Consider the following 27012-nt stretch of genomic DNA (forward strand, 5'->3'; position numbering starts at 1 on the left):
TATGGTACAAAATAAACAATTTTGAATTTAGAATTTATTGTCTTTAGTTTACGAAAGTACCTACTGCAATTTTAAATTTTAATCCTCCAGTAATCATTTTTGATGGACTGGCCATTAATTTCTCCAATTTAAAAGTAATGTTAATATGTGGCACGGAAGTGCAGTCGATTAAAAAAAGTGGTATGGCCTTTTTAGCCATCACTTTCTTGAAGCAGTTCAGGCCATTTTCGACCTATAACTTTATTATGGATCAAACTAGAAGCCCGAATTTTTATTAGATACAAATTTAATTCAATTTGAACCAGTAATTTAAGAATTATAACTAGTCAAAGTTAATTTGTCACTCACTATCTGACCGATCATCAAAACTCTAAGTCTCAATTTATATATTTAAACCATAAAAGATTTGTAATATTCATATGGTCATTATAAGATGTTGTTCGGTTAGCTAATTAGGTTATAACTTAACTAAAGGTTAGGTTTCCTAGAAAAGCGGTGCCGTTATCCAACAGCCGTAATGTAACGTTGGGTGACGTCACCCATACGTTGTCTATAGGTTTTTTAGATAACGTTGAGTGTCACCGTAACATCAAATAGCGGTGCTGTCATTTGGATGACGGCCGTCATAACGCTGATAAACATTAGTTCAACGTTTTTCGCGTGTAGCGGTGCTCATATTTAATTAATACCATGAGTGGAAACGTGACTTGGACGAGCGAAAATTATATTTTTTTTGCATTATGTTAAAAAGTAAAGACGGCCATTATTAACAACCGTAAAATGACGGCCGTTTGTTAACGGCACCGCTTTTCTAGGAAACCTAAGCTTTACAACTTTTTACGGTAGAAGAACTGCGTTCCGATTCTTTTTGGAACGAAGTTCCTTATCGCGCGTTGTGAAAGGGGGCTAGACGGAAATAATTCTTACGAAAAGTTGTCACGACACTCTTTTGCTATTTGCTATTGTAATACACCGGTTCCCGTCCGATCACCGAAGTTAAGCAACGTCGGGCGAGGTCAGTACTTGGATGGGTGACCACCTGAGAACACCTCGTGATGTTGGCTTTTTTTTGTAGGAATAAGAAATGAAAATTATTTTTGGAATCACTTAATTAAATTAGTCTTGTTGGAACGAAGTTATCGAGCGTAGCGAAAGGGGGCTAGACGGAATAAATTAAGACCAAAAATAGTAACGACACTTTTTCTATAGTTGTTATATACATATACATTTTCGATTTAGCTATCGTCAACGTCCATACCACGTTGAATACACCGGTTCTCGTCCGATCACCGAAGTAAAGCAACGTCGGGCGAGGTCAGTACTTGGATGGGTGACCGCCTGGGAACACCTCGTGATGTTGGCTTTTTTTTTCGTCTTAAGATTGGTGTCGAGAATATCTATCATACTGTTATGATACCAATTAACATATAAATTAATCGAAAGGAATTTCGTTCCATCCGGGTGTCCCTTGACACCTCTAAAGTTTTTTTTCTAAGTTATGTTTTTAATAGAATTCGCTTTTATACCGTTAATGAAGTATACAGTACAATCAAGCCCAGAAATATCACAAAGATATTGAAGACTAAATGTGCAAGAACAATGCTCCAAGTTAAATTAAAGTCGTGTACAGCTTTCGTCCGTTTGAGCTTAAGACCAGCGCCACCTGCGACCAAAACACTACTGAAAACACAATTTACGTTCCTTTTGTGACTTTTATACAATTTATTTTACATATTTAGGTACTGCACGTTCGGTCATAGCTTTAATTCGCCAGATGTTCAGCGTCTGTTTTCATTTGAAAGCGTTTTAACGTGGAATAAAAATTATAGCTTTATGTCTCGTTGGGCAATCGGATAACTAATTCGGTTTACTAATTTAATATTCTTTGTGAATGTGTATTATGATATTTTAATTTTATGTACTGGATGGCATATAAAGATCGGCGAACGTTACATATAAAAGTCAAAAGTCAAAAATCATTTAATCATATATAATAATAATAGTTAACACAATGTACACTTATGAACGTCAAAAAAAAAGTAATGTATATGAAATGCTTCTAACTTTACATTTAGTGCCAGTTCTCAAATCAAGGGCGTAAAACTGAAGAGAAGAACTAGCCATAAACTCTCTTTAATCCCTCTTTTAATCGCCATGATTTTTTTTACACAACGTTTGTAAGGAGTTGCAACCATTACACCATGTTCCATAAGACATCTTAAGTAATTAATAATAATAACATAAATAAATGAAAAACAAAGACTTGTCGTCTATGGTGGCATGGTGAAATAGGAGCACGCACTTACATTCTCGTGGTAACAACATGCAAACACATAGTCGAAATAACTAACATCACCGCATACACGAATTCATCAGCACTAATATGGCTAATACCAAATATGGGTTGGTGGTAGAAATAAAAAACAATGGGGTGGACCACCATATTCACTTTAACTACAATATGGTTTTCCTTCACCGTTCGAGCGAATGGTAAATGCGCAATTCCATTGGTGCACAGCCGGGTATGGAACCAATGACCTCAGGGATGAGAGTCACACGCTGAAGCTACTTTTTTTTTTAAATGAGGTGAAAATGCGCCTACGCAGGCCCACGCTATGGATGTCGAGTATGACCCTCAGGGTTGGCCAGGCATTCTACCCAAGGACGCTGAAGCCACTAGGCTAATTTAATGGAATGTTCTGTCAATGAGTCACTCATAACCACTCCATTATGTGATGAAAAAACTGTTATCAATGTTGTTAAATTATCAGTCTCGTCTTAACACACTCAGTTGTCATATTACATCATCGACTATCTGTAAACATTTAACAAAACCTAACACTTGTAACTGAGTTTCACAAAAAAATCCTTTAAAACAATTGAGGTACATTAAACAATATTTTTGTAGTCTTGTATAAAGATAATTAAATGTATCAAACCATAATTTATTTATGGGTTGGCAAAATCATATAAAGCTATTCGGACTTATTCGCTGTAAATTGAATTATTAGACACCTTGATACATCAACGGCGGAGCTGTGCTACAAAAATAATCAAGCTTTTAACGTTTATTTGTAAAGCTTTATTTATTTATTGAAGTTTACCACATCATATTCGATATCTATAGTACGAAATATATACGAAGTATTTCTGAACCAATTCGACTTAGGGTCCTTCAAGCAAAGAGCGCACCAATTCTTGAAAGGCCGGCAACGCACTTGCGAGCCTTTTGGCAATGTGAGTGTCCATGGGCGGCGGCATCAAAAAATGTTTCTCAAGCTCTCTTATTTTTGTTGCAATAATATTCTTAAGCGAAATATTTTGGAAACAATTGAATTACAATATAGTGATAAACAATACGAGTGCAAACAAGGTCATAAAACACGTCCAAGGAACCGGCCTATATATAATCTGGTTAGTGATAAATTGGTAAATAGCACGCGAGCGACACAGCTGCTTCCGGTTTCCCTCTGACGCCTTCATACCTTAAGGTGTCAGCTATTTCTGAACACGGGTTTAATTTAAACCATTTAGGCTATAACTAACTAAATTGACTAGATAATATAAGAATTGACTTTGACTAGTAATGTAAAATTCCTTAAGACAAATTTGCGCGCCATCGTGTGAGGCAGAATATGTGAACGATTTACGATTATATCACCTAAACATTTTGTACCATATTCTTGCAATAAATAAAGTATTATTATAAGAACGAATGGTTAAGGTATTAATCGTGAGAAAACTCTATTATCCAGAGATTTAATAAGAACATAAATAAATATATCCTTTATTGATAGGTACAATTATTCTACATTTTTGAAGTTATACTTCTTTTGGCGCGTTAGGGAAAAATTAAGAAACTAAGTTTTTACGATGCGCGCGCACACCGTCACAAAAAACCGACACCCTGGAGTTAGCATCAACATTTTAAAATAAAACTGTCCATTTCTGTAATTATGTAGAATTTTTTTTCGTAACATTTAAATAAACTTAATTTAACTAGATTTAATGCGTTATAATACTTTCAATGTATTAAAACCCAGTTTTCTATTGTTAGTGTCGGTTTTTCTACAAACGTAGGAGAAAGATAAATTTTTTAAAAAGATTTTTTCTTCTTCATGATGATTTTTCAATTTCTAATGCGTGTACATAAGTACACGTTTTTTTTTATGTTCACATCGATGGCCTATATCTTAATTAAGACTAGATTATTTGGTTGGATCCAACCGCGCCATTTATCTGACAATACTTTCTACATACAAACAAGTAAGTATGTCTTAGTATGACTTTGATTAAAAACGTATTAGAATATGATACAAGAGTTATAGCTTCGGCTAAGTCCCGACTGAACCTTTAACTTATCTCTAACTTTGGGTGATTGTAACTTGGCACTGCAAGTTATCAATCTACTCAATAATAACTTCGTACAGCGAAGGATTTTTAATTTCAGTTTAAAGCCCAAAAATGGCTAGATACAAAACTTTATCATTTTTTTATATAGCAATAAGCAATAATTAAATCCAAAGGAACATCTTTAAAATTAAAGTTTATTCATAAATGTTGAAAACTGTTGAAGAGTGTCATTGTTGCTCTAAAGCTTTAGGATTTATGTTCACACCAGTCGTACTTGAATTCGTATATGCGGTGATGTTGCTTATTTCGACTATGTGTTTGCGTGTTGTTCCCACGAGAATGTAAGTGCGTGCTCCTATTTCACCATGCCTCCTGCTGATAGAGGACAAATCTTTGTTTTTAATTTATGTTATTATTATTAATTACTTAAAATGTCACATGGGACATGGTGTAATAGTTGCAGCTCCTTACAAACATTTTGTAAAACAAAAAACTTGGCGATTAAAAAGAGTGGCGGAGAGTTTATTGCCAGTTCTTCTCTTCCGTTCTACGCCCTTGATTTGAGAACTGGCAGTGAATGTAAAATTAGAAGCATTCATATGTATTTCTTTACTGACAAGTCATAACTGTACATTATGTTACCTATATGATTAAATGATTTTTTTTACTTTTACTTTTATGAAGTTATATAAAATGTAGGCTTTATGTTTGTGTTTAACATATCTGCTTGTGTATGTATGTCTGTGGGTTCTAAAAGAATGGACCTGTTATGATTTCTTTGTAAGAATGTCGTCGTATGACGTCTGTCTATGGTATTCTAGCTGCTAAACGAATGTACCGATTATGATGTGTTTTTGTGAGAAAACCGATATCTGTTGTGTTTAGCTGTGACAGAAATATTAAGGGTCAAAACCTGTTTAATTTATGAATAGTTAATATATGTCTTTAATTAGATCTGTTGGTTAATATGGCAGAGAAGCAAAACTTAATTTACTAAATAAAAAAAACTTACCAGTAAATGATAATAATATTTGGAGAAATGTGGAGGCTGTTGCAACTCCAAACAGGTCGTGCATTGTCTAGGCACCGCTGTCACTAGCCCATGTAAACTGCCACATTTGAAATACTTCACGATTCTCTCAAGCATTCCACGACATTCCACGCGATTTCAAAAATGGAACGTCTAATTTCTTTGCTTTATACCTGAAAAAATAAATCTTTAAAAGTTTCCATTTTCCAAAGCTTTACACATACACTAATTTTAACAACACCTTCTTAACCTATCCTATGCTAAACAGAAAGTTTTCTTCTTTTGCAATAGTAGTTTAATAATAAAATTGTATTATGCATAGTTTAGGTATTTTCAAATATTTAATTATTTTTTTTAATATTTAATTATTATTTCCTATTTTTACAGTAATTTATTGCTAATAGAATTGAAAACTTATTGATATAAAAATTAAACAAATAGAACAAAAACCTAAACCTTTTTATAACTTATAACTAATGCAATTCTCGTGAGTTTGTTTTTATGGAATCTCGCTGTTGGCCTTAAGGGCTATAAAGATCCGCTCAGGGTGTTTTGGCGAGCGTAGCTGATGCTGGAATGGTTCCTCACGTGAATTTAGCCAGTGTGCAACTTAATATATCCATCTCTCATGCAATAACTCAGGATGTGCAAGAAACGCGTATATGTCGCTTCTCTGAGTAAATTTGTACGCGCTAAGGCACTGCGTACAAGAGCAATGTTGGCCTAGTGGCTTCAGCGTGCGACTCTCATCCCTGAGGTCATAGGTTCGATCACCGGCTGTGCACCAATGGACTTTCAATCTATGTGCGCATTTGACATTTGCTTGAACGGTGAAGGAAAACATCGTGAGGAAACCGACATGTCTTAGACCCAAAAAGTCGACGGCATTTGTCAGGCACTGGAAGCTGATTACTTGCCGATTAGATTTAAAATTATCATGAAACAGAGTCAGAAACCTGAGGCCAAAACCTAAACAGATTGTAGCACCACTGATTTATTTTTATTAAGGCACTGCGTTATGTACGTATTTTGTATAATAAAGTAATAATTTGTTCCTTCTCTTCTTTCTTTTTGAGATACAAAGATTCAACTTACTGCTGCTGATTTGGTATAGCTGTACTATATGCAGTTATGAACTTAATTTAATCATTTTAATTGTCACCAATCCCGTTTTCCCTAAAATACTGGCAAAAATTTTAGAAGTCCTTAAAGAAATATATAAAATAAACACTGGTACAATTTACTATTTATTATTTAGATGTGTTTTGGTTGACATATATAATGTTGAGGGAAATCATATAACACTTGAACGTACCGTTGTATGAGCTTTAAGCTGGTTTTATCACGCGAAGGGGTCGTTATACGAAATACCAATGGCTGTTTGATTTGAAAGTTCGAGGGCACCCTCAAGAACTACACTTTATCTTGTAAGAATTGATTTGTAAAATTAATAATGAGCTTGACATGGTATTAGATATTGCTTATTGTTGCAGAATTCAAAATAAATAAATCAGTGGCGCTACAGCTTTTAGGGCTGGGCCTCAGATTTCTGTATATGTTTCATAATAATAGACAGCTACGTGATCAGCCTATGCCGGACACGGTCGACTTTTTGGATCTCAGGTTTCCACGGTGTTTTCCTTCACCGTTCGAATGTTAAATGCGCACATAGTAAGAAAGTCCATTAGTGCACAGCCTGGGATCGAACCGACGACCTCATGGAGAGTCGCACCTTGAAGCCATTAGACCAACACTTTTTTTTATGTAATAGGAGACAAACGGGCAGGAGGCTCACCTGATGTTAAGTCAGTAATGATACTCGTGCGTTGCCGGCCTTTCAAGAATGGGTACGGTCTTTTTTTGAAGGACCCTAAGTCGATTTGGTTCGAAAATACTTCAGTGGGCAGCTGGTATATTCCATTAATGGTAAATACTGGAAAACAACGGCTTTTTTACTTTTGTATTATTATTCTGTGTCATGTATGTGATTATGATGACACAGTCGCGCTTAAACCCTAATGGGGTTTGGCCTCAGATTGCATCCGTTCTTTGATAATTTTTAATTCAGAATCTGACATATGTCGTCGATTTTCTGGTATGAAACATACCGGTTTCCTAATTTGATTTTTGCCTTTACCGTAGCTAGTGTTTATTTCGCAAGTAAAAAATGTGAACTCCATCAAGCTTCTAGGCCAATTATTATGTATTATCGTTACTTAAGATCAACGCCATTGTTACCATAAATAATTTCAACATTTATATACTCCATTTTTTTTTAAATTGTCTCAAAGTTATCATTTAACATTACGATGTCGCCTAACTAATAAGTAATTGAAAACTAACCTAATTTACATATTAATATTGTAATTAAAGGTACACTGCCAATGGGACCAAACTTTTTAAATTTGTTTTGATTTTGATTTTAATTATTTTTAATTATTACTTTGTAGGTTAAGAAAATTATAATACTGTATACTTGATTGTTAATTACAGATAATAATTACCTAATTTACTAAAAGGGATATTTAACATAAGAGAGTGTCTAACACTATACAGTCTCTATTACGGGGAAGACACTCTGTTCTTGTGTACTATTACAAAAATATATCTTCAAGGATGAGATCAAAGTAAATAAGTCAAGGTGTTGCCTAATAAACTTCGGCAAGGAATTAAACATTTGGAATGGGCTATGATGTTTTTATCGCGATTTTCAGTAATTATAGCCGCGGATGAAATAACAAAAAATGTCAATAACGTTATGTTAAAAGACTTGAATAGAATGGGAGCAGTGCAGAGTGGAATGTCAGGGAAATTTTTTGAAAAGGTCCGCTATTTCAAAGCCACGTCGTCGCATTGAATGCGTTTTAATGAAAAAACACGCGCCGATTCGCTACAGTCAAGGGAATTAAATCCTCAGAGCGGCTCGCGATTTCAAATGCATCGGAATTTTCATTTGCCCGAATATTATTTTCATAGATTCCACTGGCCTATATAAATTACGATAGTATTGAATTTTTTATTGTCAATTTCCTATAGTAGTAACCAGTCCTCATCGAGAGTAATATGTTAGAACATCGGGCCCCAAAGGACTTCCAATTGTAATTATCACTCCCTTGTATGGTATAGGAATACTGGAGTATTTTAGACTCAATTACATAAATAAAAATAAATCAGTGGCACTACAAGCTTTTTAGGTCTAGGCCTCAGAATTCTGAATCTGTTTCATGATCATTTTTAAATCTAGGCAAGTATGTGATTAGCCTCCGGTGCCTGGCACACGCTGTCGACTTTTTGGGTCTAAGACATGTCGGTTTCCTCACGATGTTTTCCTTCACCGTTCGAGCAAATGTTAAATGCGCACATAGAAATAAAGTCCATTGGTGCACAGCTGGGGATCGAACCTACGACCTCAGGGATGAGACTCAATTACATATTGGACAATAAAGTCAAATTTTTTATAATATTTTATGTAATAAGACGCAAACCGGCAGGCTTATCTGATGTTAAGTGATTCCGCCGCCTATGGACACATTGTCAGAAAGATTGTAAATGCGTTGCCGGCTTTTACAGAATTGGTACGCTCTATCCTTGTTTTCTATTTCAGTGGGCAGCTGGTTCCACATAGTGGTACAAAAACTGCCTTGAGAAAAGCTCAGTTGTGGAACGACGGACGTCGAGGATGGTATTTATTTCTAATAAATCACTTGTGCAATTGAACAATTGTGAAACAAATGTTTTTATAAACTTACGCGTTGCTTATGTACTTTACTATAATCACAAGAAGAATGATTTTAGCCGTAAGCACGCTAGAACTATTTACGAATTACATTTCAATTAAATAAATATGATATGATAACAGTATTTTATTGTACAAATTTTAGATCATAATGGAAGTACCTAGGTTCCTTCTATTCTTAGATATGGAATTATAGTTTGGGGTAATTCAGTCGAAGTAAATAGGGTATTTAAGGTTCAATAAAATGTATTAGAGCACACATACTATTTTGATAGTTGCGTTCCTTTGTTTTAAAGCTCAAAGTTTTATCTCTTCATACTTCATACTTCAACATAAAAAATATTAAGTCAACGGAAATAGATCCAAGTAGACATGGGGAGAAATTGGCTATTGTAAAGGAAAAACACCTTTGGTATGGCAATCAAGGTTTATAATAATTTACCAAAGACACTCAAAGATCTTCCTACTAGAGTTTTCAAAATCGACTTACTGCTTTTGGAAAAAATGTATTATTATGATTATTTGCGTGAAACATTATAGTTAATATTAATTGACAACGTAATAGTGTATTTTAATAATGTGATGATTAAATAATATAATAATTGACTATAATGGTATAACTCATAATGTAACTGTAACTTCTATTCTACTTTTTAAGACAAATTTGCACCACCATAACATTTTTATACCATATTCTTGCCAATAAATTATTATTATTATTACTAAGCAATTAAATACAATTATAATCATTTACAAGTTGTAGTTTTTTAAACTCTTAAATTTATCAAACATTGATTTTAGTTAACCCGACATTTGTTATAAGTTCATGGTTCGATTCCTATACACTAAAATTCCTTACACCGAATGCACCCTAAACATATTTCTCCCACGGTAAGGCTTTTATGATTTCATTAGTTATTAATAAATAAACGAAACAACCTCACTTAAGCGTTATTTTCGTTTTTATTAAATACCTGTAAATAATTAAATTTTCGTCTTTTGGTAGAGTAATTTAGATGACCGCGAGTTATGTAACCGTATATAAGAGAGATTTATTTTAACAAAATTTATTTAACGAATATAATATTTTCTTTACCACTTTCCGTTTTTTTAATTTATTGTTTAAAATACTTAACTTACTACATTACCAACAAACTTTTCCTATACGAAAGACAGGATATCTTATCTTATCAGAAGGTTATTGCGTTTTACTTAAAGCGACATAAAAGTGCAATACAACCTTTTAATAAACTGACGGTATTAGTAAGCCATTATTTATTAATACTAAGTGGTTTTATTAAATATTTTAAGTCAAAAAAAGTCTAGCGTTTCTCGGATATATTTTGCCTAATATAATAATGTATTTTACTATAATAATATATTAATAAAAATGTATTTTGGTACATGAGAAACTTAATATATATATAAACGAGATTCACGTCGCCATCAGACAGTCGTCCTAATTTTAGTCTACAAGGCTAATTCTGATATGTATCTTTAATGCCCTTTTGAATTGGTTAAACACGCTAATATTACGAATTTTAGACGGTAATTGATTAAATAATTGCACACCCTCATAAATAATAAACTTCTTCAAATAATTTGTACGCGGCTTAGGCAAGATAAGCAAATTCACTCGATATAATAGGTAATGTTTGTAAAATTACATTTAATTTTACTTTAATAGGCAAATAAAATAATGAATATTAATACTTTTTGGAATCGAGTAATTATTATAATTTTTTTAATTTTAAACTGCGGGATTCACGTATTATTTTTTCTTAATTTAATTTAATTTTTCTGTTCTTTAATGCACTTTTAAAAGCACTGAACCTTAAATTAGAAACATGATAATTGTAACACTGTGGCCCATCTTATTGATCGGTTATATTAGTATAATATAATATAATAAATTATACTTTTACTAAGTACTTACGTAGTCGATTAAACTTGTTTAATAAGTTAATACTTACATATTTTTTTTAAAACTATTTCAAAATGTTCATTCTTATATATAAAAACACAGACTAGACGTTAAAAGTTGAGTTATTTTTGTTAAAGATCGTAAATCTAAAAGTTCCCGCCATTTTAGAGTATAGTTATACACGTCTTATCTCCATGACGCGCGCGACGCGACTGAAAACATGCTCCACGGAGGCTTGCAGTCAACACGTCCTGAATGGTCTATCTTTTAACTTTTTCAACTAACATATTATAATAAACACCTTATGTTGGATGGCTCATCACCAGAAAGACGTCTTTAAGTCGTTTGATTTAAGGTAGAATTTGCATGAAACAAATATTGTGTTACGTCATTTTAATCTCGTTGAAGCTGAAAAGTTGACGGGTTTAATTCGAAAATGGAATAAGTGAAGTTTTCATTGATTTTATTTTAAACGTTTTCTCTTTGGAATAAGGTTTATATTTGCAGTAACATTCACATTGGGATATATTTAATAACACGGATATTGCTGAAAAGTTTTCGTCGGCGGAAAGGGATGAATATAGATTTAAGTGACAAAGGGAACGGCCTACAACAATGTAGTGGGGATGATCTTACAGTACAAAGATTTATTTAAGAAATCCTAAAGAAAATTCAATAGGTCGTACAATCGCATTAATATAGAAAAGAACTTTAAACATCAATTGTATGAGAGTCAAAATTTAGATAAGGACAACACTATACCTGATGCCAATATGATATGCCAGAATATAAATATAAAAAACTAAAACTTAGAACTTTTGACACAACTGAGCACTTTTTGCACATGTAAATTATCTATGAAAAACAAATCAAATCAGTGGCGCTACAACCTTTTTAGGTTTAATGTGTCAATCTAATAGGTAAGTAGGTGATCAGCCTACTACCCAAAACACCAAAATTTTTAAATTTATTAAAATTATTATAAGCCTTATTTAAAAGTGATATACAAAAAATATTAGGTATTACATACTCATTATTTGTTTGGTATTGGCTACCAAAATACATACATATTAAAACACACACACACACACATTACATAAAGCCGTAGTTAATAAACATATAAACTCAAACAGTCAAGGTTGACCCAAAGTTGAAATTACATATTTATAAACGTGTATTTGAGTTATGGCTTTGTGTATTTATATACTAACATTAGTTAAACGTAATAAATAATTTGTCATTTATTTAGGTAATTCAAACAATTTGAAGGAGGATGTAGTTGTTTACGGTTACGGTACGCTAGTCGAACAAGCAAACTGTAGAACCGACTCTCAGTGGAGGTCAGTCCTGGTCACGACTTTCAATTGTTTAAGTAGTTCGTCAGATTGTCTCTCTCCCTAAAATATGGCGAGGGGGCCGATGGCTGGCCATGCGTCATGCTCGTGAACGGGTGCTGCTTGTATTGACTGGTCGTACTTGAATTCGTGTATGCGGTGATGTTGGTTATTTCGACTATGTGTTTGCGTGTTGTTCTCACGAGAATGTAAGTGCGTGCTCCTATTTCACCATGCCTCCTGCTGATAGAGGACATGTCTTTGTTTTTCTTAATTTATGTTATTATTATTAATTACTTGATATGTCATGTGGAACATGGTGTAATGGTTGCAGCTCCTTACAAACGTTGTGTAAAAAAAAGAAAGGCGATTAAAAAGAGTGGCGGAGAGTTTATTGCCAGTTCTTCTCTTCCGTTCTACGCCCTTGATTTGAGAACTGGCAGTAAATGTAACATTAGAAGCATTAATATGTATTTCTTTACTGACGAGTCATAAGTGAATGATTTTGTACTTTTTTACTTTACTTTTTAAAAAGAGAACATACATACTCCTCACTCAAACGTCCATGGGCTGTGATGACTGCCATTTATGGGCGTTCCGTCAGCTTGTTTGTCCCCCTGTAAAAGTCGTAATTTTGTTGAGGTCAATAAATCTTATTTATACTCCTCTCTCAAAAGCCAACGGCAACTCTTGTTTATGCCTGCTACATGATTAAATAATGAAGCAAGAAAATAGTTGTTCCTCACATCAACACTATGCAAAACTCAGTTTTGTATACAACGGACATACAACGAAAAATATTTAAGCCTTGAAGCTATCGCGGAATATGGTTAAAATGAGTATTAGGAATATCCATAACGCAAAATCACCTGCATACCCTACATACACACCTGAAACTGAACTGAAACATTTGAAACGAACCGAATGTTTTCCCATTTCATGGAAAATACTTTTTTTTAATATCTCTCATTATATTTCTTTTTATCTTTGATTATTGTTATTTTGTGTGTGTGTTTCTGTTAGTAATAAATGTTATATCTACCCTTACTTTTACACCATCACACAACACAGCCAAATTAAGTATCTCTTAGTTAAATGTATTGCATAATTTTTATTGTTTGTTCCCTTTTGTAAATGTTTGAACCTTTTTGTAAATACATTATATATTCCGCCTTTGGCTATATTTTTAATGTAATTGTTTGTTATTTTATGTAATTTTGTAAGCTGTAAGAGTACGGAATAAATAAAAAAACCTTGAGAGGTGTCTTATATATAATAATAATAATTTAGTTAAGTGATTCCAAAAATAATTTTCATTTTTTATCCCTACGAAAAAAAAGCCAACATCACGAGGTGTTCCCAAGGCGGTCACCCATCCAAGTACTGACCTCGCCCAACGTTTCTTAACTTCGATGATCGGACGAGAACCGGTGTAGTACAATAGCAAACAGCAAAAAAGTGTCGTGACAACTTTTCGTAAGAATTTTTTCCGTCTAGCCCCCTTTCACAACGCGCGATAAGGAACTTCGTTCCAATAAATCATTCAATAAACCATTATCAGTGTTGACACATCTTTATTGCAAGTACCAATAGTAGTTGCAAAATAGATGTGGAGAACCAAACTGTTTAGACTCTTTAGCGGATATAAGCAAAAGTTGTTACATTATTTTATCGACGTTTTGAGTGCTTTTCAGCTGTCGTGGAGACGGGATTACGTCGTTTTCTGACACTACTTTGCGACCACAGAAATTATAATGCGTATGTTTATATGTGTTTGACGTTGGTTTTGCTAATAAATTATATTGCTTTTAGATTTTGGAGCATGATCATGGTTACACCTCCGTACAAATATTTCGTATAACAAAAATCTTGGCGATTTAAAAGAGTCTCTCTTTCTCTTTCTCGTTCATTCTACGCCCTTTAAGAACCATTTTAAGACATTCATTCAGTTCATCAATTTGTCTCTGCCCAAAGACAATTTAACATGATCTAGTCTAACTTAAGACTAATATGAAATTTAAGTTACCCTAATTGACTAAAAAGTATATTTAACATAAATTGTCCAATACCACTACTGACAGTCTCAAGGGGAAGACACTCTGTTCTTGTGTCTATAGTAGAATGTTTTTCTCTGGAACCAAATTGGTAATCTGGTATGAGCTGCTTCTTGTCGACGATAGGGTTGAGACGTTTGAGAAAACTCTAACACAAACTGAAACTCAAAATATCTTTATTCATATAGGCAACAAGTACACTTACGAACGTGAAAAATAAGTTAAATTAATTGTAAATTCACATTTACTGCCAGTTCGCAAGTCAAGGGCGTAGAGCGGGCAAGAAGAGCTGGCTAGAAACCTTCCGCCACTCTTTTTAATCGCTTAGTTTTGAGTCACACAAATTGTTTGAATTGTTTGAACTGGACAAAACTGGACAGATCAATCCAGACCAAAGATCCAAACCAGGATTAGGATCATTTAAGTATTGGTCAAATTTATAAAAAGCTTTATTGACTCATTTACGAAAGAACCAATCTCCCTTACTTCATTAAGTGGAAGCCACTGTTCTTCTGTTTTGATCCACTTATTAACTTTAATACAAGTACTAGCTTTTCCAACTCAATTATACCGAAGAAATTTAATCCATTAAAAAACCAGAAATTCTTCCATTCTTTATTTGTAAACTGACAACTCAAGTTGGGAAATCTCGGAACGTTTTAAGGAACGGAAAAGACTTCAAAATATCTCGTTATATGTTATTACGGCAATATGTTACACAGCCCGCGTCTACGAGCCCTCATAAACGACAAAGTATTGCACAAAGTGAAGGTCATACCAAAACGTTAGTTATGGTTAAGTACGTTTTTCCTTTTTATAATAAGATATGAGCAGTATAGGCCTGTGGCTTAACAGTTGCAACTGTGATCGTAGGTTCGATCCCCGGCTGTGCACCAATGGACTTTCTAAGTGCGCATTTTACATTCGCTCGAACGGTGAAAACATCTTCAGGAAACCGCCTTGCCTTAGACCCAAAAAGTCGTCGGCCTCAGAAAGGGGCAGTTCAAGCTCTCAAAAATAATATTACATAAACGTATTAATGTTTTGGAGGAATCCTCGAAAATGTATTTCATTTTCAAGTATAGACAATGTGTAAAAAAAATTAAAATCAAAGCCCCCCCCCCCCCCCCTACAGCCCTAAACACGAGGCTGATCACTTGCCTATTAGATTGACTAAAAACGAACATGAAACATAAAGAAATCTGAGGCACAGACCTCAAAAGGGTGTAGCGCCTCATTTCTTAAAGGATCCTAAGTTGAATTGGTTCGGCAATACTTTATTAGGCAACTGGTTCCACATAGTGGTGAAGCGCGTAAAAAGTGCATCAAAAAAAAATATTTTCGAAGACTAGTAACCTGCCTCAACGTCTGTGTAACTGTAAACAATGTTTACCATTGTAAAATTATAATTATATTATTAATTGAACTTGTAAGATTTTTAATTTCCGCCGATCATTTTATACTTTAACTTTAGCAAGTGCTGTCAAAGGATAACAATGAAATTGTTTTGATATGAACAAAGTTTGTCGTTTTGTTCATTAACAGTTTGTATATTGTTTTAAATTGTATGGAGTCTCGTAAATAGGATTACATACAGATAGACATTTCGGTGTCCTTGATCAGGTATTTTTCTTTAAAACAGGGGGCAAACGGGCAGGAGGCTTATCTGATGTTATCTCAATGCCAGAGGGCTCGCGAGTGCGTTGCCGGTCTTTTAAGAATTGGTACGCTCTTGAAGGACTCTAAGTTGAATTGGTTCGGAAATACTTCAGTGGGCAGCTGGGCCATACTTGGCCGATTCTTCTTTCTTCTCCGTCTACGAGCACTTCTACTTCCTGTAACTTCTTTAAACGACCCGACAAAGTTCGTTTTGCCTTATAGATATTATAACAGTACTAATAGGTAGAGTAGTGTACATACAGACGTGTTAAAGAGGCTAACAACACTAGGCATGTACAACGACAACAACGAAACGAAACGACAACGAAAAAAAAAATTCTTTCAAAAATAAATTTCCTGCCATTGAAAAATAAAAAATAAATCAGCGGTGCTACCTTTTAAGGTATATAGGTCATGATTATTTGTCAATATAATAGGTAAATAGGTGTTCGTCCTTCTGTGCCTGACACGCCATCGACTTTTTGGAGCTAAGGCAAGCCAGTTTCTTTCACCGTTCGAGCGAATGTTAAATGTGCACATAGAAAGAAAGTCTATTGGTGCACAGCCAGGAATGGAACCTACGACCTCAGGGATGAGGGTCACACGCTGAAGCCACTAGTGACTAGACCAACACTGCTGTATCTTTGCTGCTGTATTTTTTCCTGCCATTAGCAACAAAAATTTTGGGCTTTGTTAAGTTATGTATATCATAAGTTACCTCACATATCTCCTTCAATGTACAGTGTACACCTCAAATGCTACGGTATTATTCGTCCTTATCCTTGAGTGAAAATGAATAAATGTAATACAGCAGAGCCGAATTAGAAATTCAAAGTGTTTTGGAACATGCCGCTTCTAAAGTTCAAGTTGCATTACGACGCAGTTTAAGTCTATTTCGAGGTGGTTTTATATTTATGTTTTTAGTACGCTTCATGGCATTGTTCGATCCTAAGTTAAGGTGTAATGTACGTAAAATATATTGTAATGTCAGGAGTAATCTACTGCAAAGAATTGTCTTTACCGGTAAAATAAGAAATGTTACTGCCATAAGCCTTATGTTGCGGAATAATGTGTGATAAAAGCAGACTTATAAATTATGCAATATTATAGTTACATGAATAGATTTAATGAGACTACAGATTAGCACGAACAAAACGAGTGCGTTGGAATAACGGTGTGCGTACCTGTCTAAGGATAAAGTTTAAAGTTCTTATGTAGCGGTACAGAAGTTAAAATTAATTAATTATAATTGCAACAAATTTTGTTGCAAGGAAGACCTGACAGAAAAACTGGGGAAACCAATAAAAAAATATGTCAAAACGGTATGGAAACAAGTACAACAGACGTGTAAAGGAAAGTTAAAAACAAATTTTAAAGACGCATACGCCACATATCGAAAACTAAAGTAGAAATGGTCGTGTCATATTATAAGAGAAAAGAAGCAAAAATGGAACAGAATTGTACCCATGAAGTGGGAAACGAAAGAGGCAGCCACGCAAACTAAATCAATTTTATTGCACCTTTTTAACTGTATCATTTATTACAGCGGAGGCATAATTAAACAGAAAGAGATGAAAGAGTAAGCTAGTTTGATTGATAGAGATAGATATTAGTATATATAAAATACAACTTCCAACATATTGTTAAACACGTTCTATTTCGTTCATTGTGGTTAAACGTTTCTACATTTTGTGAAATATGTCAAGGAAATAATGGCATAGCTCGTGGACCTGTCTCTGGCCACTTTAGATAATAGTTGGAATTCGGACTGTTGTAATTTCTATATTTTATTTTTATTTTTATATCTGCCCTGCGATTCTGTAACTCACTTTTCGAACTCACTCAGCGGTTTTCGCATCGGTGTTCGCTCTCAAATCAGTCGTGAAGCAGTCATTTTATGATTTGGCATTCTAATAAACAATAAACTACAAGCACCCACCTTTTCAGAATGCCAAATCATAAAATGATATGTTCTTTTTTAATCTAGTTAGACGATTATTTAGTAATGTAAGTAGTATTAAATACAGCATATAAAACAGAGATGAGAATCTTTTGTTCGATTCCAAACGAAAGTATTTTAGCTTTGATGTGACCACCATGTATATCTATATAATAATTTAGTTATCTGCTGCATTGGTTTTTAAAACACCATGCGCCCATTTTATTTTAGTATAGTAGTTTTTTTTGTTCGGATCCGTGTCTTCACATATAATTATCAAATCAATGTATACAAAGTATTGTAAAAACTATTTTAAAAGAGTAAGTATGGAGTTTTTTGCCCATTCTTCTCCACAAGATCTTTTGGAAGGGGCAACGAGAGTATTTTTTAAAATATTTTTAACTTGTAATTTAGACTTTTTAAAAGTGGCCTTTTAATAGGCCTAATTGAAACAAATTATTTGATGTGATTTGAAAAATAGGAAATATTGTGGACTACATATTGAAATGTTATGAGACTTCAAAAAGTTAAAAAAAAAACTAACAAACAAACTTATGAAAAGATTCAATGGCGGTAGTTTTAAAAGAATTGGTACGCCCTAATTTCAATTTGTTATAATAATAATAATAAAGATTAGTTATTATATTATATTGTTAGTTAGTAAAATTTTAAATACAAGTTACAATTATTACATTTTGAGTCATTATATTTATAGTTGTATAGTATATATATATATATTATAGTTATATCCATTCACATTATCGTCAATTCTTATCGTATCGTAGTACATTAGGTCGACTTTTAAAAACTCTAGTAGGAAGATCTTTTTACCTTTTGGTAAATTATTATAAACCTTGATTGTTAGGAAATAATTGAAATAATTAATATTTGTAATATAATAAATTGTTAAACACTAACTTATTATAAACTAATTTTTTTTAGTTATAAATGGGCTCCATCTGGGAGTCAGGATCTGGCTGATCACCATGAAGTGCCAGTTGTGGGTGATACATACAATTTTGTTGTGTATAAAAATAATAAATATATTTAACATATATTCGACTTGCTATCGTATTCATTTCAAGGCCCCTTCTGACTCCCGAACATTACATATAATTATAAACTAAAAATAAATTTTCTAATGAAACATATTTTATTTGTCTTAATACATTGCGCCGTTATACTAAAAGCTTGTGAGGGAAATACCGGTCAAAATTCTATCTATTAAACCTTATAGAAATTAAAAACAAAAATGACGCTGGAGTTGTTCACACTGTATTGTTAATAAACAGAATGCGAAATGATGCGGTCGATTTAAAAGAGAAATGACAGCGGTATTCCGACAAAGGAAACCAATCATTCAGAAGTCCTAAGTATACCCTGAATGGACGCTGTCAAAACAGATTCAATACATCTTTGAATCAACTCAGTATTCTGCTCAATGAATTTAACGGACTTTTAAAACGGAGATATTTTTATTCCGACACTTATAGGTTTGCATAGTTGGTTTAATAAAAACCAGAGTACCACGCGCTCTAATACAAATCGATCATTCTATTTTTTTTTATGCGTCAGCAGGCTGACGAGTAGGCAATGTGATCACTGTCACCCACTCGTGACGGTCTGGACACTTGCAAAGCCGAGGGCTAGCATGTGTTGCCGACCTTTTAGGGAAGTTGCCCTCTTTTTTTGAAGGCCCCTCATATAAGGTATTACCTGTACTGGCAGCTGACGTTCTTGATACGTTCCTTCTTGGGAACTGACGAAGCTTATGGGAAGGTTCAATATTGGTAATTTTAAAGAATTGGTACGCTTTAATAGGCTATCATAATGAATAAGCTCGCAGGTTCGACTCCAGAAGTGATTTGTGTTAGTTTCAATATTATTCAACCTTTAGAAAACTTAATTAGCAAAATAACAAAAATATATATTAAAAAAAAAAAAAAAAGTTTACTATGGAATATATGATACAGGTATCACTTAACCACGTCATTAAATTTGAATCGGTAGATATCCCTACTTATCGGCTAAGAAGACAGAGGGTATAGGCCGAGAGAAAAAGCCGGCGTAAAAAACTCTCGGTACTCTTTTAAAATAGCAAATCATCAAACAACACTTATTTAAAACAAATATCGCCAATTAATTAGAAGTAGCCTGTCTAGCACTAGTCCCAGGCCCTTTTAACTAGATAATCGTTAACTTTATAGTAAGCCTTTTTACACAGCTTTTCTTTAATACATTTCTTAAATAAAATAGATGCGAGGCCGATTTAATTAGGCTTTATATAAAATACAATACAACTAAATTCTCGTGAACTTTATCCTGGTACTCAAGTAAGTTCATAGGGTATTAAGAGGCGGCCCACTCTTGTACCTTTTAATAAGAATCCTTAAGGCTCGAGTGGCATTCTCAGCAATATTTCGGGTAGGTCATTAAAATTAATAAGCAAACACTTATAAAACGATTACTATGAAAAATAAAGCTTATTGAATATTATTTTCTCCAGAGATATTTAACAAAACCGTATTTTAGAATAAAATTATAGGGTACCAATTCTTGACGCACGCGCTGTTCTCGTCCAGGAGGATCCAGTGTTACTCCAACTCTATTTGACTTCACATTGCTTCTGTTTCCCTGATTGTTTTTATTTTATTAGAACTGGACCGATCTTTACCAACAATCCCATCACCATTTTTTACATATAAATCCCAATATCGACGCTTGTGGTGCGGGAACTTTACCATCCCCAACGTGTAGGAGGCTCACCTGATGTTTAGTGGTACCGCTGCCCATGGACAATCTCAGTGCCAGAGGGTTCGCGAGTGGATTGCCGGCTTTTTTGGAGTAGATACGATCGTTTATTGAAGGACCCTAAGTCGAAATTCGGGTCCTTTCGTTTAAGGTTCGAAAATACTTCAGTGGGCAGCTGGTTCCACATAGTGAGTTCCGAGTGTTGAGTGTTGAGTTCTGTGAGTCGCTTCAGACTTGAACAACTAGTCATCTCTACCCTCGTATGCATCATAATCATAAAAATCTAAATACGTCTCCAGTTCGCTAAAATCCAAATCCACGAATTAGTAATAAACTTTGTAAGCTGGTCACAAAGAGTACATGAAAGAAATAGATAAAACACAATAACAAAGTTCCTCCATACACTTGTCGATTTTCAAGTGAATATGTGAAAATTCAAAGTGGCCGCATTCAAAAATTCCTTTATTCTTGAAAGGAAGCGTTGTGATCGGTGAAGTTGCCTTAAAACTGATATAAACATCGGAGGGACAGGCTTATTACGGCTCTTTAAGGAACAATCACGAACCCGTACATTTAAATATAAGCATTAATTGATTGTAAACAATTGTGAGCTGTAGAATTACGAAATAAATAAATTAGTATTATTCAATCGTTTATTAAAATCTAAACATAAAATCTAAAAAGAAAATTAAAACAAATTTTAAAAGTTTGGTCCCTGTGGTAGAGTGCCTTTGACTCTGACAGCTTTTCCTCGCTGCATTGCGATACCTATTCGTAGAGCGAGGAAAGCACCAGCTCTGGGGTCACCGGTACCATCTACTAGGCACCAAATCAATTAAACCACTAGTTTTGAACTAAATTGTCTTTGATGTTATTCAATTATAATGACAATGGCAACTATAACTAACGCCGTTGCTCCAAAATTAAATATAATGACTATGGCATTATTATTACTATATACTATCAAATAGTCGTTAATTTTTAGATCTAGCAATATTGGCAAATCGAATAAACTTACAAGACCTTGACATTGTCAATTCATGAGCTCTGAGACATACAATGACAATTGCAGCCGATACCATCGCCATTACTTCAACATATATTAGTCGAGTGTTAAAAGAGAGATATAATATTCATAATAATAGTTTATTCTAAGAGTACATTGTCTTCACATATAATTATTTAACAAATGTAACAAAATATTGTAAACCTATTTTAAAAGAGTAAGTGTGGAGTTTCTTGCCCATTCTTCTCCACACGAAACTACCTTTTGGAAGGGGCACTTAGAATCTTCTTTGTATTTTTTTTGACGTTCAAAAGTGCCATGTTAGATGGTCTAATTGAATTATTTGACTTTGACTTTGATAAAAAATATATTTCTTATATTATATAAAATAATATTAACATAAATCTTCATTTAAACGCTCTATTCGCTGACTTCCAGGCACAATTCATCAAGAAATCCGTAGGTGAAATGTTTGTTTTACTATTACAACCAAAAGTAGTTCGCATAAAGTGCTTCTTCGCAAGTTGGCTAAGACTGCGAAAATCGCATGAGAATCGCGGGAATGGTGACTAGCGTTACGTAATAATATCTCCATCTGTCTCCCAAGAGGGCGTAGACTCATTCCAACACACTTCCGGCGCATTCAGAGACAAGAGACAGCCGCTTCTAGAACACAAATAAAACAATGCACTTGCTTTGAACATTGTTATTACTCTTTGGATTTTATTTATGATTTCATAGGTTTTGTTTTAAGAATGCTTGTTTCGTTAATGACGGCGTAAACGTCGGGTTCGATTCCCGATGATATATCATCTGCTCTTGTGTGTTTTGAAGGTCATTGCTAGGTTACGAACGTGTCAGCCAAACAAGGTAATTACCAGCAAATTATGTAATGCTTCATTAAATAGGAACAAACTAAATAAATTAATTAATCAGTGGCGCTACAACATTTTTAGGTCTGGGCCACAAATTTCTGTATCTGTTGCTATTTCTGTGATCTAATAGGCAAGTAGGTGATCAGCCACCTGTGTCCGACTTTTTGGGTCTAAAGCCGCATGTTAAATACGCACATAGCATAGTCCATTGGTGCACAGTCGGGGATCGAACATAGGACCTCAGGGATGAGAGTCGCACGCTGAAGCCACTACTCCTCTATGAACAAACTTTATATTATATAATATCGTCACAAAACTAAGAAAATTATTTCATGTGCTCATAACAATCAAATATTCAGCATGTACAATTTACCTAACCAACATATAAATAATTAAAATATAATTTAAAAAAAAAATTAAAACATATTTTAAAAGTTTGGCCCCTGTGGCATTTCCTCGCTGTATTGCGATGCTTATTCGTTGAGCGAGGAAAGCACCAGCTGGGGTCGCGGTACTATCTACCAGGCGCCAACTTAAATCTTTAATTACCGCCTTTGCCCAAGAGTCTCTACTCCAAAGGGAACAAATCGAAGTTGAAGGAAAGACTCTTATATTTGAGCCGTTTATTATACACATTAGATTACCAAACATTATTTATTTAATAAAAGGTGTCAACAAAAAAGTCCCCTGATAAATATATACGATAAATCTAGTCATAAGTTGCGTTCGCAATCCTCGCAAATATGTAGTGGACTAGCGAAATATGGTATTCATAACAAAAATGTGATATTGCACCTGCCTTACTCTTGACATGGGACGACATTACATGCATCACCTTGACAGGGAGAGTAAATTCCTGCCACGTGAATAAATAATCAGCCTGTTACAAAAAGTATCAAGTTTTTTATAGACTTATTATATTATTTTTTAAAGGAATTTATTTTTTGTGAAGCAAAACATCGTTAGGAAACCGACATGTCTTAGACCCAAAAAGTCGACGGCGTGTGTCAGATACTGGAGGCTGATCACCTACGTGCCTATTAGATTTAAAAATTATCATGAAACAGATTCAGAAATCTGAGGCCAAGACCTAAAAAGGTTGTAGCGCCACTGATTTTTTTTTAATTTTTTAATCACTAAACTCGAATGAAAAATCTCGCATTCAAACCGATTTGTACGATATTCGTAAGAACATAAAAAATGTCATACGAGATTGTGTTTATATTAGTTGAGATTCTCGTAAGAAAGAATCTTCTTACTAAAATGTCGATGTGTAAACAGACGCAGGAAATTATCGCCTAGCGATAAATCACTGGCGAATCTCGTATGACATAATCGTAGGGGAGAATTTAGTTCTTGCCTGTATGTAAACATTTTGATACTATAATGCTATGGCGATTATTGCTGGTGATAGTAAAAACTCTCTCCATCTAAATAGGCCTTTAGACTAATTAGTAGGCGAAGGCATATTTAATTCAAGTCATATTTGGTTTAACACCCTAACCAAATACAAGTGTTTTATCGTGTAATAGATACGTTCCCATATAATTTGTATCATAACGAACATAGTTGTTTTCTTAATATATATTAAAGTATTTAAATAATATAGTTTTCATAATTACCTCGGCGATATGCAATGTCGTTCAAGTCGTCTAAATGAAGGACGAAGTTCGAATAACCAAAGCATTTAGTTTAGCGCCATCTGTTGCACAGATGAAGTTGCAACAACTTGATAGATTATTGCAAAATTTGACGTTGTTAAATATTAACCTTGCTATAAGCTTTAAATTAAGATCCTAAAGGTAGAATACCCTCAGAATATAACTGTCAAAATCATATCAAGGAAGTGGAACGGACTCCAACTCCCCGTCACTGTTTTAAATCGTCAAGTTTTTTGTTTAATATACGAAAAGCAATTTGTATAAAATTCTCATGTCATAGTGGTTTTAACCAATCTCCAACACGGCTTAGCAGAATTTTAAGATATTATATTTTATGTCTTTGAAAATATCACACTTTGTGGTCACAAAACCTCCATAAACGCATCCAAAAATTACAACTAAACAAATATTTTTTATATATATGCACTTTCATTTGATACATTTAGAAAACATACTGAGAAATATTACCAGACTATGTGTGTGAATTGCCACATCAATTAAATATTCTGTTTAAAAAATAAATTTTTGAATTGTTATTATTTTTTATATAGAGCAAACGGGCAGGAGACTCACCTGATATTAAGGGATACCGCTACCTCTGAATGCTCGCAAGTGCGTTGCCGGCTTTTTATGAAAACATCCATTAGAAATCTATTATAGTGATATAGAATTTCCATTCTATTATTCGGTTTAAAATTTTAATAATACAACTTAAGTAGTCTTATCATAGAAATATTATTTAATGTTGGTTTAAATTCTCTTTGCATATTCCAAGACGTATAAATTAAGTAGCCAGTGTTATTTAGCTAAGTTGTACCCGCTAACAGAGACATTTTGGCCTAGACATTGTAATATATTAAACGTGAGCACGCAACAATGCCGTAATATCACGCGGCCATTTTTACTTATATCTTTATGAACTGGCTTTTGACCTGACGAAGGAATCTTTAAGTATTTTTGTATTTATTTACTGATACAAATGATCAAATATTTACAAAATTATTAACTTACATAGTAAGAATAATAATTATAAATTAATAAACACACTGGCATGTATTGCGATACTTATTCGTTGAGTGACGAAATCACCAGTTCTGGAGTCACCGGTACTATCTACCAACCAACTTTAATCTTTAAATAATTATTATCCCCTTCCATCTTCCCTAGACAGTATACCATGGATTAATTCAAGCAGAAGTTAAATAGGCATCTCCTATACAGACGTGCCCTCTAAGGGGCCACATATCACTTAAAATCTGGCCGGATTGTGTCCAAACTGCCATCTGGCGTGTTTTGTATAAATAAAATCGTAATTCAAACACAATATTCGTTATAAAATTAAATGTAACTATCTAAACGGATTCTCATTATTGAACGGTTCGTGAATAGATTCCAGTATTATTATTATTTTATTTTATTTATTATATTATTATTTTCTTATAATACTGTATAGCTTCAATCCGTTAATAAAGTGTTTTCTTTAAATGTGTAAAAGTTATGTTAATAAAAGACAATACAGTATATATATAGTTTAGTTTATCTTATAAATGTTATTTTTCTTAGAACTTTTTGGATTTGCAATAAATTTTCCAGTGGAAAATAACTGGTTGAAAAGTTAATTAAAGCCGTGGACGGGTCAGCTCCTGAGAGGTTTAAATTATTGCGCTGCTCGTTTTTCACATGATCTAACTGCTATCCCAATGTACTTTTAAATAAGTAATACTGTAATCTTAATATATTTACTTATTAATACTTCGTTGCAGATACATAATACAATTGTCATAAGTAAATGAAAAGGAGGGCTAAAAAAGCAATGATTGGCAACCTTACCACTAGTTATAATCTGTGTTAGGTAAAAAAATAATCTTAATATGTATTGTTTATGAATAATACATTTCAAGAAAATCTTTGTGTGTTATAAAAGATTCAGAAACGAGATTGCGGCCTAACTAAGAACCGTTCGACAAAAATGTTCGATTTAATAGTATTATGGAGGTAAGATGTTGTGCGCTTTCTTGAACTTAAATTATTATGTCACGGTATTTGTAATTTAATTACTCCGAAATGGCTCGACCGATTTTCGTGAAATTTTGTGTGCATATTGGCTAGGTCTGTGAATCAGGCAACATCTATTTATGATCCCCTATTACCCATATTTTTTAAGGCAACATCGAAATTATTTGTTTTTATTTTTTTATAATACAGCATACAAAAATACATACAAGCCTTAATTTTTGACCCCTCTACGATCAACCCATATTTTTCTACTATAATAGATAGTTATTTTTATTGAATTACAAAAATATTTCCAAGAAATAATATACATAACAAAACATTTTTGGCAAAAATTAGGACATTTGAAAATTACAAGGAACACATAGAGAATTGTTTGTCCTTACGTATTTTGTATTATCGGTACATCTTGACCTTTCGGAGTTAAAAATGCAAAAGTCCTTAACGTCTACAACAAGAAATACGAGAAAACGTAATGACGTCATTTCCTATCCCGCAGTGCAGCTAATATAATTTCCAAAGGTAGTATAGGTAACACATAAATTTTACAGCGATAGTAATAGCCTACTGTTACTCGAGTATGATTTAAGGCTCGAGCAAGCTGAAAATGCAGACGATAACCGTCTAGGATTTCCCGTTCTATTTTTAAATTTATATTGAAATTAAAAGGATACAAT

The 27012-nt window shown here is 33.6% G+C and overlaps 1 protein-coding gene, 1 non-coding gene and 1 pseudogene across 2 annotated transcripts in view; 2 read left to right on the forward strand and 1 right to left on the reverse strand.

Annotated features, from left to right (window-relative positions):
• The window catches only part of LOC125061607 (carbonic anhydrase-related protein 10), a 59534-nt gene extending 48262 nt beyond the window's left edge, over window positions 1-11272 (reverse strand). The window contains exons 1-2 of the mRNA XM_047667115.1: window positions 11093-11272; window positions 5366-5556 (exon numbers count right to left, since the gene is read on the reverse strand). Coding sequence (XP_047523071.1) covers window positions 5366-5429 — 64 coding nt within the window. The 5' untranslated portion in view covers window positions 5430-5556; window positions 11093-11272. The remainder of the gene's footprint in view (window positions 1-5365; window positions 5557-11092) is intronic.
• Window positions 946-1064, forward strand: LOC125061659 (annotated as a pseudogene).
• LOC125061654 lies at window positions 1245-1363 on the forward strand. The gene has a single exon (XR_007119067.1). It is a non-coding gene; the product is annotated as a 5S ribosomal RNA (ribosomal RNA).
• Window positions 11273-27012: the final 15740 nt, after the last annotated feature.

The sequence above is a fragment of the Pieris napi genome, chromosome 23 (assembly GCF_905475465.1).
Source record: "Pieris napi chromosome 23, ilPieNapi1.2, whole genome shotgun sequence".
Lineage (NCBI taxonomy): Eukaryota > Metazoa > Arthropoda > Insecta > Lepidoptera > Pieridae > Pieris > Pieris napi.